At 32.3% G+C, this 11,817-nt stretch overlaps 1 protein-coding gene across 1 annotated transcript; it reads right to left on the bottom strand.

Moving 5' to 3' along the window:
- Nucleotides 1-4,727: 4,727 nt before the first annotated feature.
- LOC109803997 (AT-hook motif nuclear-localized protein 6) lies at nt 4,728-10,697 on the bottom strand. Its single transcript, XM_020365723.3, has 5 exons — nt 9,794-10,697; nt 7,946-8,013; nt 7,133-7,264; nt 5,958-6,119; nt 4,728-5,386 (listed from the first exon to the last, which is right to left on the bottom strand). The coding sequence occupies exons 1-5, from the start codon at nt 10,155-10,157 to the stop codon at nt 5,099-5,101; spliced, it is 1,014 nt and encodes a 337-aa protein (XP_020221312.1). The 5' UTR covers nt 10,158-10,697; the 3' UTR covers nt 4,728-5,098.
- Between the last annotated feature and the right edge of the window lie 1,120 nt (nt 10,698-11,817).

The following is an 11,817-nucleotide window of genomic DNA, read 5'->3' as shown; positions in this document are numbered from 1 at the left end:
AACATTTTTAAAGTGAAAGTTGTAAATGTGATAATCAACTTAAGTAGTTTGATATATTATTATATTTTTATACATTCTTTTTATAAAGAAGTCCTTTGGTTACAAATTTATGATTGAGTTAGGTCTTATGTTTGATAATAGATTAATCCTACTTAACCTTACTTTTGGTTACATAATTTTCAATTGTGTTTGTTAAGTAAAAATGATTAATCAATGTGTTTTGTTATTATGATAATAGTTTAATTTACCTAATCTTGATGTTAACATGACCAACATGCGACTTAATTGGGTAAAGGAAGGTATGACTTTAGAATTGATGATATTCTAATAAGTTGACTACTTTCTTAGTTTTTTACTTATCCATTTTAAAGGATATCATATAAACTAAAAAAGCGTGATTATTTTTAATTATATAATATGACTTTTATTGTTATTTCTTTGTTATTTATGATAACTGTGGTAAACACTTAAAAATTAAGTACAAATAAGAGCATAAATAATATCACTTTAAATTTTAAAACAAACAAATAAAAAATAATAATAATTCTTGAAATAAATTAAAAGAAATAAGGAAAATATATTTTTTATTTAGTCCCTTTCTTTTTTTACTTTATTTTCCTTAACTTCAGTCACACTCTAACTTGTAGCATCACCACCCTTCACATTATCTGACCTAATGCTACCAATGACACAAATTGCTAAAATTCCATTAACTTCAACAGCACCTTTTCAGTCACCATTGGTATTCTTTAACACCTTTGCATTCATCACCTCTTCATTTTCTTTGTTTATCGAATCATGAATATGACTTACGTAGTGTCTCAAAGTTGGCTCACTACCCCTTTATTTGAATCATCCTTCTTTACATATCTTTTTACTCCCTCTATGCCTTCCATTTCTCCATATATATTGATGGTAGTTTGTGTTTGGAGTCATGGTTGTGGTCACTCACCACTTATACTAGTTACAATGGCAGTTGGACATTGGCAGGACTAAGTTGAAAAGAAACAAGTTAAAGGGGGATAAATTAAAATAAAGTTCAATTTTAATTATCGATATAAAAATCTTTATATTATCAATTAGTCAAAAATCATGAATATGATTTTAAAGTAATGATTGTTACATTGTCATCCAATCACAAATTATCATTTAAAATAAATTTTTTGAGTTTTATGAGAATTATCTTAAATATTACACATCCTAATTTATAATTGATTGTGTAACACTATGAATTTTTGTTAATTATTGTGTTTTATCAATGATTGTATGTTGTGGTATTTTGAGGTGTGGTGTTGAGAGACTCTAAGAGTTAAAGAACTCTTGAGGAGTCTTTCAGGTGTTTTAAAGGATTTCTCTGGACAGAAGTTTAGTTTGACTTTAAAGCAAAAATATATAAGGTTTCTTTTACGATTTGAGCCTCATAAACTCATTTTTTAGAAAACTTAGAAAGATCTTAGAGAGAGAAGCTCTAGAGTGCTCATTCCCCTCCTTTATTCTTTCTAGACTCCCTGAGGGTGTAGAAGATCATTGTTAATTAATTGAGTTAATGATTCAAGGATGTTGGGGCTAAGAATTAGTGTTGGTGTGGAGTCTTGGAGGTGCTCAAAGCTCAACTTTTGCTTCATCTTCTTCCATAGTTCTCTTTGGATTAGAGGTAAGGGAAGTTAGGCTTTTGGTTCTTGCTAGATTGTTTGGTTTCTTGTTGGTTAATTGCATGATATGGATGCTAATAGTTGAAATTATTCTATTGAATTGCATGATTTGGAATGGTGATAGTTGAAGTTGATGTTTTATGGTTTCAAGGAGAAAAATTTGGTGATTTTGAGAATGGTTGTTGCATGTTGGAACTCTTGTGCAAAATGAGTTGTTGTTGATGTATATTAGTGATATCTTGTATTGCATGTTGGTGGTTTTCTGGTTTCCGGGTGATTTTAGCCAATTCAAGCATCTGTTGAGTGTAGAACTCATCATTACGCTAGTCGGGCCTTTGTGGTGTTGGGTCTAAGGAGAGAGAATAACTTTTGACTTGGTTATGCCAGGTGTGATTTGAATGGTGCCAGGTGTGAGGTGAGAGAATTTTCTTTGCCTGAACTGACATCGAGCGCCAATGGAGTGGCATTGGAATGAGGAGAAAGACTCACTGCCTGAAATGAGGCTGGGAGTTTTCTACCTAAAATGAGTCTAGGAGTTTTCTACCTCATCCACACTGAGCGTAGGCTAAATCATGTCGGGCATGGGCAAGATAGAGAGTTCCATGCCTCAATGTAGGTGGATAGTGTTGGGTGCAATTTGCTTTGAACATTTTTGTTGTTTGATTGATAATATGGTGAACATGAATAGGTTTGGTGAATCTATTGCATGTTGTATGTTGATGGGTGTAGATGTATATGATTGTTGATGTTGAGAATGCTTTAGGCATTTAAGCATGATATGTTGAAAGATTGTTGACCTGTTGAGTGTTGATGCTAAAAATGTTATAGGCATTTAGGCATATTGATTGAATTAGGACTAAAGGAGAAGGTGCTTTTGAAAGTTGGACATCCCATAATGTGGATATTGGTGTAGTGCTCTATGAGCCTAGATATTGGAAAACCCTCCTTGGGTAGGCATTATCTCTTAGAATAGATTGTTGAGTCTCTTTTAAATTCTTAGTTAATATTTGAGTAAGGTATGAAGTCGAGGACTAGAATCCTTCATTACTGAAAAAGGTGTGTGGCATCACGAGAATAGCTAGTGGACTAAATTTATAGGTGACTTTGTTAATGCATGTCAAGATCATGGTACATCCATACTCATGCTATGTTATACCTGGTGGTGGTACTAGACTTTTCTAGTTTAAGTGACAACATTCAAGTAATCATGTGTAGGATTGGTATCCCAATTGGTTGTTGATTTAGTAGGTGTAAAAATATCAGTTAATTTGGTATGGTCAAGTCACTTAAACTGTTCACCTTAGTTGTAGGTAGGGGTGAGAATAAGTTAGGCCAGACTTTGAATATATAAACTAAGCATGTTTTATAAAATTAAAACCTAAGTCTGACCAATTATCCATCATAAGTTTTTTTTATATATCTGACCTGACTTTTTTAAAGCTTGACATGACCTATTAACCTATTTAAAAGCATATTTTACATTAATAACGTTAAATATGTCAAAAAATTTAATTTTAAATAAGTCAATAATTATATTTTTAAATACACCTGCAAGTTTTTGTTTAATTTGCATGATAAGTCTTTTTAATTTGCATGATAAAAATAGTTTACTTTATTATTATTAAAATTTAGAGTTTAAAAGAAAAAATAAAAAGTTAATTGTGGGACAACTCATGTATATTCACGTACACTAATGTATCCTCATGCACATGGTAATGAAAAAGATAATCTTATTTAAAAAATTCTAAATATTTCCTATACCATATTTGAAGTATTTTAAATAATTAGCCATACCATGAAGATGAAGGGAAGCAAGCGAAGATTTAGTTACTAAAATTTTTATTTTCGATATCTTGATTTCGTACAAGCAAGAAATATAAAATATTTTAGTGTAGTAGAAATATAAAAATAAAACATTAATAATTTAAAATTTTTAATTACAAATTTATTTATTTAACTATATTATTAGTAATGTTATATATATATATATATATATATATTATTTTTATTATATCATAGATAAATAAATTGGTCTATTTATTCCAACAGATTTTTTATAAGTTTAAATAAATAATTTTTAAAAAAAAATTTAAACTTAACCTTTTTTATTAAATAGAGCAGGTCACAGATTGCCTTGTTTAAGATATGATCTTTTAATAACAATATAATATATCTTTACATTGTAAATACATAAACTATTTAATAAACAAAATACCACTAGTCCTAAAAAGAAGTCTTTTTTTTTTTTCTCACCATAGGTATTATTCCTTAGATGTCCCTCGAGTATAGAATTGTGATTGTGGTTCCTTACGTGCAATTACAATTTTGAACTAACCCATCAGGTTAACATTGTTTTTATCTCTCATTTGTCTTTTGTCCATTAATAAGGTTACGAAAATGTTACCCCATTCTTCATTTGAAGGGATAAATTGAAAAAGAAAAAAAAAAGTCATAAAATAAATTGCAAAAGAAACTCTAAATGTCTTTGGTTTTCAAGTCTATTTCAATTTTAATGTAGCATTGAAGGCTTTTGTATCAGTTCAACCTTAGAAATTAACAAATTGCTTTAATTGTGTGGCTAAATGAAAGCAACTCATGTTATGTCTCCACGAGAAAACTTCCCCAGTACAGTTTAGAGTATAAGTGATTGCATGTGACTGAATTACCAGAGATTAGTTTCAATTGCAGGTATTGTAAAAGTTTACAATTGTATTTATCTTAAGACACTTCATAGGAAAGCATGTAAAAAGTTCTCAAAAGAAAAATCTAACCATTGAAAAAAATCCAATAACAAACTGTTGTGCACGGTAAGTTTCTCAACTTGATAATAATTACCTCAAATTATTCATACTATACTTTTTTTTAATCAAATGACAAAAAAAATAAATATTACACCTATAATACATAGAATAAACTCAATAAAAAATGGCTCTCAAGTATATATTACCAACACCAACCAGACATTACTATCTCCAATCTTTTTTTAAGAAACAAATAATAGTAGATTTTACACTATCATTCATTTTTATTTCTTATAAAAATGACATGAGTGTAACAGTAGATAGAGAGAACAAATAACAAATGCTAAAATGTAATTTCCTCCTTCACAACAAATAATATCGTTAGGTTACAGTTTAGAAAGCACCCAAATGCACTCATTTCAAACAATCTAATAAAATCTAACAAGAACGTGGCACAACATATATCCTACATCTACCTTCTACAACTATGATGAGTAAACAATATTTGATACGCATCATGAGAACAGAAACATGGAAAACCTAACAAATAGATTTCCTAACACTAATACCTATCACCAAAGAGAACAATTTCTCAAGTCAAAACCAACCTGACACTTATCCCACTATAAGCCTTTTGTCAAGTTAATTGTCAGCATCAGTCAAGCATGAGTGAGTCCAAATGGGGTTTGACTCTTCAGAACATGTTTAGCATACAACTCCAGCATCTGCATGGCTGGGGTTAGACTCATTTTCAGGGAAAGAAGTTTCATCATCAGAAGGTGAGCTCCTAGAGCCTTGACCATTGCTAAAAAGGTTTTCCACTTGAAACGCAGTTGGTGTCATGATTGGCTTTACTCCTCCAGTACCAATTCTTATTTCTTCAGCAGAAGTAGGATTGACATGTGTAGGGGCAACCATTGATATTGGCTCCACCCTCGGCTTCTTTGGTTTCTGCTCCAGCTGGTGACCAGGAAGAAAACTAGCCACAACAACCTGGTGCCGAAGAGGGTATGAGAAGTCTTTAGTAAAATGTTCCATATACATGTAATTTAGTTCTTCAGAAATGCTAGCAACACTCTTCCTAACACTTACTAATATTTTCGATTATTAGCCGAAATTTATTGAAAATCACAAGTTTTGGTGAGTTTCACCACAAAATAGGAGAGACTCATTAAATGAGTCATGATATTCACCAAAATTTGTGATTTCCAGCAAGTTTCAATCAATAATAGTTATAGAGATTGTTAGAAAGAGTGTTAGAGAGAGTACTGCTAACATTCTTCTTAGCTCTCTTTCATTGTATGTGCTCTATCTTCATTTTTCTTTTATGGAGTAGTTGATATAACATAAAGTAAGTTCATCAAAACTCCAATTTAAGTCTAGCCTACAGTGTTCATAAATTAACAAAAGTGCTTTATAATGAGAGTAAATTTTGGACAACATCATCACCAATATTATCTTATTTCCTATTTAATAAAGGATAGAAAACCTCAATAAACAGTTTTGTAAGGTAATTTTTCTTTTTTCAATTCCATCAAATATCCTTTTCTACTGCAGAAATTACCTGCACTGGACCTGCAGCTACCAGCAAACCAGCAAGTCCACCCCCCATTACTCGACCATCAGGACTGGCCAAAGAGATGCTCATCCCACCAGATCTGCTCCTTGTGAATCCATTCTCAGTTGGCATATATGAACCAGTCAAGGAAAGAATTTCAAACCGCCCCTGTAGAAGCACCAAATGTGATAGCATATTTAATTTGATGTAATTAACTAGTGCTGTAACCAAGTTCAATATAAAGAGAGAAACGCTAGAAACACAAAATTTGACACTTTCTAACACTATGATTTGGATAAAACCCCATGCTGGACCCACTTAATAAGTTTGGTCAACAATCATTAGTCGAATCAATGTGGGATTTCATTCATGTCAAAAGGAGTTTCGATAGTATTTCTCGATAGAAAGATAACTGAAATGTGAATCAATTTGATGTGAAGTTTAAGTGAATTAATTTAATGGCTCAAAAAATGAAGATTTAGTAGTCAAATGTCAAATTTCTAATTCCATAAATCAAAAAAGTTTTATTATGATAATAGTGCATGCAAGACATGAACTGTCAAAAAGCACAAAACAAGGTCATATGAGATCTATAAGGGGCAGGGATGGAAAGTGTGAAAAACAAAGGGGCATTCACTTATAGTGCTCAAAACTAACATATTGAACTAATTTGAAACAGAGCAAGGGGGTAGTTCTCACTATCAATATTCAACACAAAATTATGAACATGATAAAAGAAAACGTTAGATCTTGAATTTGTGGATAATAAATCAACATAATATCACCTCTCAGCTGATGACCTGATTAGTGCAACTAACAACATCTGCTGATACAGATAATATTGCAAGAGAAGCCAAATCACACAACAAAGGTAACTAATTTCACCCAATAGCCAAAATCAATTTAACAACTTTAAATAAAGACCATCGCAAATTATTTATGGTAACAGTTTAGAGTGATGCATCCATTTCACTTAATACCATCTACCTGATATTGTAAAACAAAAACAAACACAAGATTTAACCTCCCCCCACAAAGAAAAAAGTGACATTTGATTCTTAATACCTAGAATGGAAGACAAATTTAGCTGCATATGACTCGGGAACATTGGCGTTTAATATTTCGCAACCAGGTTAATTTTACATATATAAGCCGACAGAGAAACCTGGGACAGAACTAACCTCGTATGTTAAAGTACCACCAGAAGAAGATGGTTGGCGTAGTGTGACATTTGAAATTGTGCCATTTGCAGAGAGAATGCAAATGGCTCGACATCCTTGTTGAGAGAAGGACATAATCTTCATAGTAACATCCTGAAATGGGGCAGAGGAAATCACAAAAATATTCACAAATAAGCTTTCTTTCTTCTATTCTCCACCTCTAGACTATAATCTTCTATGACTTCAAAAATTCTAAACCTGCTCAGAAACAAACGGATTCCAAGAGACTAATTTCATATTCTCTTCAATTTCCAAAGAACCACCAATCCTGAGGTTAATACCAATGGGTAATTATCACAACCTTCAGAGTTGGGAGAGGATTTACTTGTATATTTGTTAACTTATAGTTCATACCCAGGCCCAACTCTAGTTACACCATCTTTGAACACTCAACTTTGTCATACAAACAACTTCCTTCATTATATGGTTAATTATTATTTATTGTTTCATATAATTAATGGTATATCCTACTCAAACATGCACAATTAAACAAATATTTTAGGTATTTGATTATACACACCAATATTACTTTATGAAAAAAACAAAGACTGAGAATATTGCACCAAATCAAGAAAGGAAAATATCATATATGCTGAGAGGGATTGAGATTTTTAATAGGAAGATAACAGTACATTTAAGAGAAATGTTTGGAATTTCCACAAATAGACAAAATGAATGGCCTTTAATTTCTCTGAAAATTGGATTACCACAAGTTGGCTAAATATGATCTGATTATTTTCAGAATATAGACCTAAAAAGAAATGAACAGCATACCTCGCCAGCATTTACTGTAAGGATGTGAGGTGTGAAATTGGCACCTACGGAGTATGCAATTCCATCACCTATAAAATAAATAGGTAGGTATATTAATTGATAGACAAAGAAAGAGAAGAGATGTAAATTTTGGAGTGAAAGTTACGATTTAATTCACAAAAAGATGGACACTATGATTTTATTATGTAAAAGCCACCCATGAAATAAAAAAGGTTATAAACAATTTAATTAGAATCACTTTTAACCAGACAAGATATATGTTCAGGGAAATAAGCTATATGGATCAATAGATCATTTTCAAGAGAACACAACAATGAAATTGGTTTTGACATTGTAAGCTGCATCCTTTCAATCACATCCTAACTGTACATATGTATAGAAAGAATCAAGATTAATTAATTGTTCTCATTACTTGATAAGTCCCTATTTATCAGGGATTCAGGTAACCCAATGTTTCACAATTCACATCAGGCTATTATAAGCTGAAGATTATAATTTATCATACAAAATTATCCGAACCTAAAATTTCATGCACACAATTACCATTTACATGTTGTTTCACTACAATTGTCAATAAAAAATCATCAATTTTAGGCTTTATTATGACATTCTAAACCTCTGATATAACATGATATGGTAGACGCCAAGATAGTCATAGTGCCACACAAGATACATTGTTAGTGTGATTCCTAATATATCATTAAACAAGATTGATCCAGTTTCACTGATCTTTAATCAAATACGTAATGAAACAGCTATGCTATGCTTCATCCATTCCAAAACCTCCTCCAGAACTTTCAGAAACCTTGAGCTAAATCTCATAAAAAAATGCCATGACCAAGATTATCTTCAGATATAAAAATAAGCAAGTTAAATTTGCAGCTAAATGTTTATGTAGCTTTAGCATGGCTGCACATTTAAAATGGAAGAAAAAATAAATCAACATTCACATCTATTCCAACCTCTTCATGATGTGGAAATGTATTCTGCACATTGGAGACCAGAAGGCTCCTCCATTTACTTAAAAAGATTTAATTACATTTGAATGACCACATAAATTAAAACTCCATTTATGAAGCCACTATTAGCATGCTGCATGAAAGAATTCATCTTAAAATCTAAAAAACAAATTCCAGCCTATTTTCTGATAACAAGACACTTTTCAAAGATGCAAGCTCAACAAACATCATTGCTCAGATTATTCAAATTCAGGTTATTATTTTGCATCATGTCATGGTCCAAGGTCTAAATCAATATTCCACGTCAGTTAGCAAGCTTTTCAATATAGTTTTAGTTTAGACTTAGACCATCTCAAGCCTTGTCACATCAGCCAAGTACTGGACTAAACCTATTAAATATGCTGGTGTGGTGCCTTCAGTTATTCCAACTCAGTTTTTGGTCAGATTGTGTCACCTTCCCCTCATAAAGAGAAAAAGGAGTATCATATGCTACCTTAAACTGAAAACCGACCTCACTTCACTTTGACCACAAAATATCCCCTTCCACCACCACACATCTACATTTCCAGATCTGAAGGGAATCTAAGACAAGGGTCCACTTGTACCACCATATATAAAATCCAGTTCAAAAACATAAATCAGATCCAACAAACAAAACAAACAAACTGAAAACCTAGATTACATCAACTAAAACTCAAAAATAATACATTTCATGTTTTACATGGTAAATAACAACCCTACTAAATTTGAAAACTTGAAAAGAAAAAAATAAACTACTGTTATTTACTGCTAATGCAACAGTAAAACATAAAAAGAAAAGCATACAAAGCAGTAACTAATATAAGATTAAAGGCTGAAAATGTAAGAATCAATGAGCAATCCTTTCTACCTGGTCCTGCACCTTGACCTTCAACTTCATAAAACTTGAAAGACTTCTTGATTGACTCGTACGGCTTTCCTCTACCCCTTTTCCAGGATGAAAAGTCTCCGGTCAACGGAATCGATGCCGATATCGGCATCGGCGACAGCGCCAGCTTGCCGTCTGGTCCATACTTCCTAGGCCTGCCCCTCTTCTTCTTCCCATCCGTACTACCGGAAGTCACCACCGGAGCACTCGCCGGCGCAGGAGCAGGCACCGGCGACTCCACTGTGGGCCCGGGAAACTGCACTGAGTTTAGTGCCACGTGGAAGCTCTGGGGGGCCTCGACAACCTTAACCACATGGCCAGAACTAAAAATTTCTCTTTCCTCCATTTTTAAGTGAATCAGAGAAAAACTAAGACACCCCAAAACCTTAAAACACGCTTAAATCCCACCCATTCGAGATTCAAGCGTTCACAAACTCTAAACAACGGAAAATTTTGAAAAAAGTTGAACTTAGTTAGGACAAATGTACTTGAATGCAGAACTAACGTGCCCAGAAACAGTACAATGACGTCTGGGCTCAGAAAAAGTTGTAGCTGCACATAAAAACTTCAAAAATAGAAACTTTTGCCTGAAATGGTGAAAACCCAGAAGCAGAATTTTGAACCGTTTTGAACTCCGAGAAAGACGTGACACTGTAGCTCAAAATCAAATCTCCACCATTGCTGAGAGCGGAAAGAGCTTCAAAAAAATAACACAATTTTTGGCAAAAAAAAAAATCTACAATTACAGAGAAAAATAACAATTCTGGTTCACAAATTCTCCGGCGTGAAATATGAAATTAGGGTTTTGCAGGAAAAGGAGGAGTAAATAAATAAAGTTGAAAAAATGGGGAAAATATAATAATTTGTAAAATGATAAAGTAATAAAGTAATTAAATAATAAGAATTTAATTTATTTATTAATTAATATTTTAATTGCAAAATTCAAAGTATGAATTTTGGTTAAGAAATTGGTTCACGTCCGTCTTGGAAATTTAATAAAGGTGATTTAATAAATGACTGTGAATACAGATACTTATTAATTCAAATTTTGAATGCATAAAAAATTGGGTGATATTTTTGGAATAGAAAAAAAAAAAAAAAACTTTATAAAAATCGCCATTTATTTATTTACTGCTTTTTGAAAACAAAAGAAAAAAACAATATTCGAAGCTGTAAAGCTAGGTTGGAGCCATTCCATTTCCCCAACTACTGACAAGTTCTTTGTCTTTTAAGTTAAATTAAAGTTGACCAACACACATAAATGGATGTTTTCACAAGCAAAAAGAAAATTGATTGAAATGCCTATTGGTTTGGCGAATATCTACTCTAAAATGCGACTATAACGCATGCACTGCTCTTCTATCCTTTATTTGATCCCATTATTTTTGACCTTCTGCTCTCTCTTTTTCCTTTCCCCTCCTCCTATTTCACACTTGTGTTGACTACAAGGACCATTTTCTTAAAACCTTTTCTTCTAGGTGAAGATAAAGGACAAAAAATTAAACAAAGAAATCTTGTAAATAGAAGGGGCTATTAAATAATAATATTATGGGCCTGCATCTACAATGCTGACATAAATAGGGTATCCATAAACTGATGTTATTAGTCCTGGTGACTAAGCAGATATTGTGCCAATTTTTGTTGCAGCAACCTCCCAAACATGGAAACTTTACTTAATGAACATTAAGGAAAGGAACGAGTCCAAATAGAACAATGTTTCTCAACTAAATTGTGTATAAAAATAAATAAATTTTTATCTTTTCTGCTAGTTGTTGACTTGATTCTATAAGCTGTAGACAGTTGTCAGTATTTGTCGCCAGATAGCAAATAAAGAATTTTCTCTTTTGCTAACTAAAACAAAGTTGACTTCCTTTCGGGATGATTAAGGTGCGTCTGATATCCCCACAACCTGTGAGAAAGCTAACTCAGATTTGGTTGTATTTAGGTATTGTTACTCTTAATATAACTTATTTTCTATATTTAAATTGGAGATCAGAACAGCAACT

Source organism: Cajanus cajan, chromosome 1, assembly GCF_000230855.2.
Source record: "Cajanus cajan strain Asha chromosome 1, NIPB_CcT2T_4, whole genome shotgun sequence".
NCBI lineage: Eukaryota > Viridiplantae > Streptophyta > Magnoliopsida > Fabales > Fabaceae > Cajanus > Cajanus cajan.
Note: the sequence above shows the minus strand (reverse complement) of the source record. Positions and strands in the feature narration are given on the sequence as shown.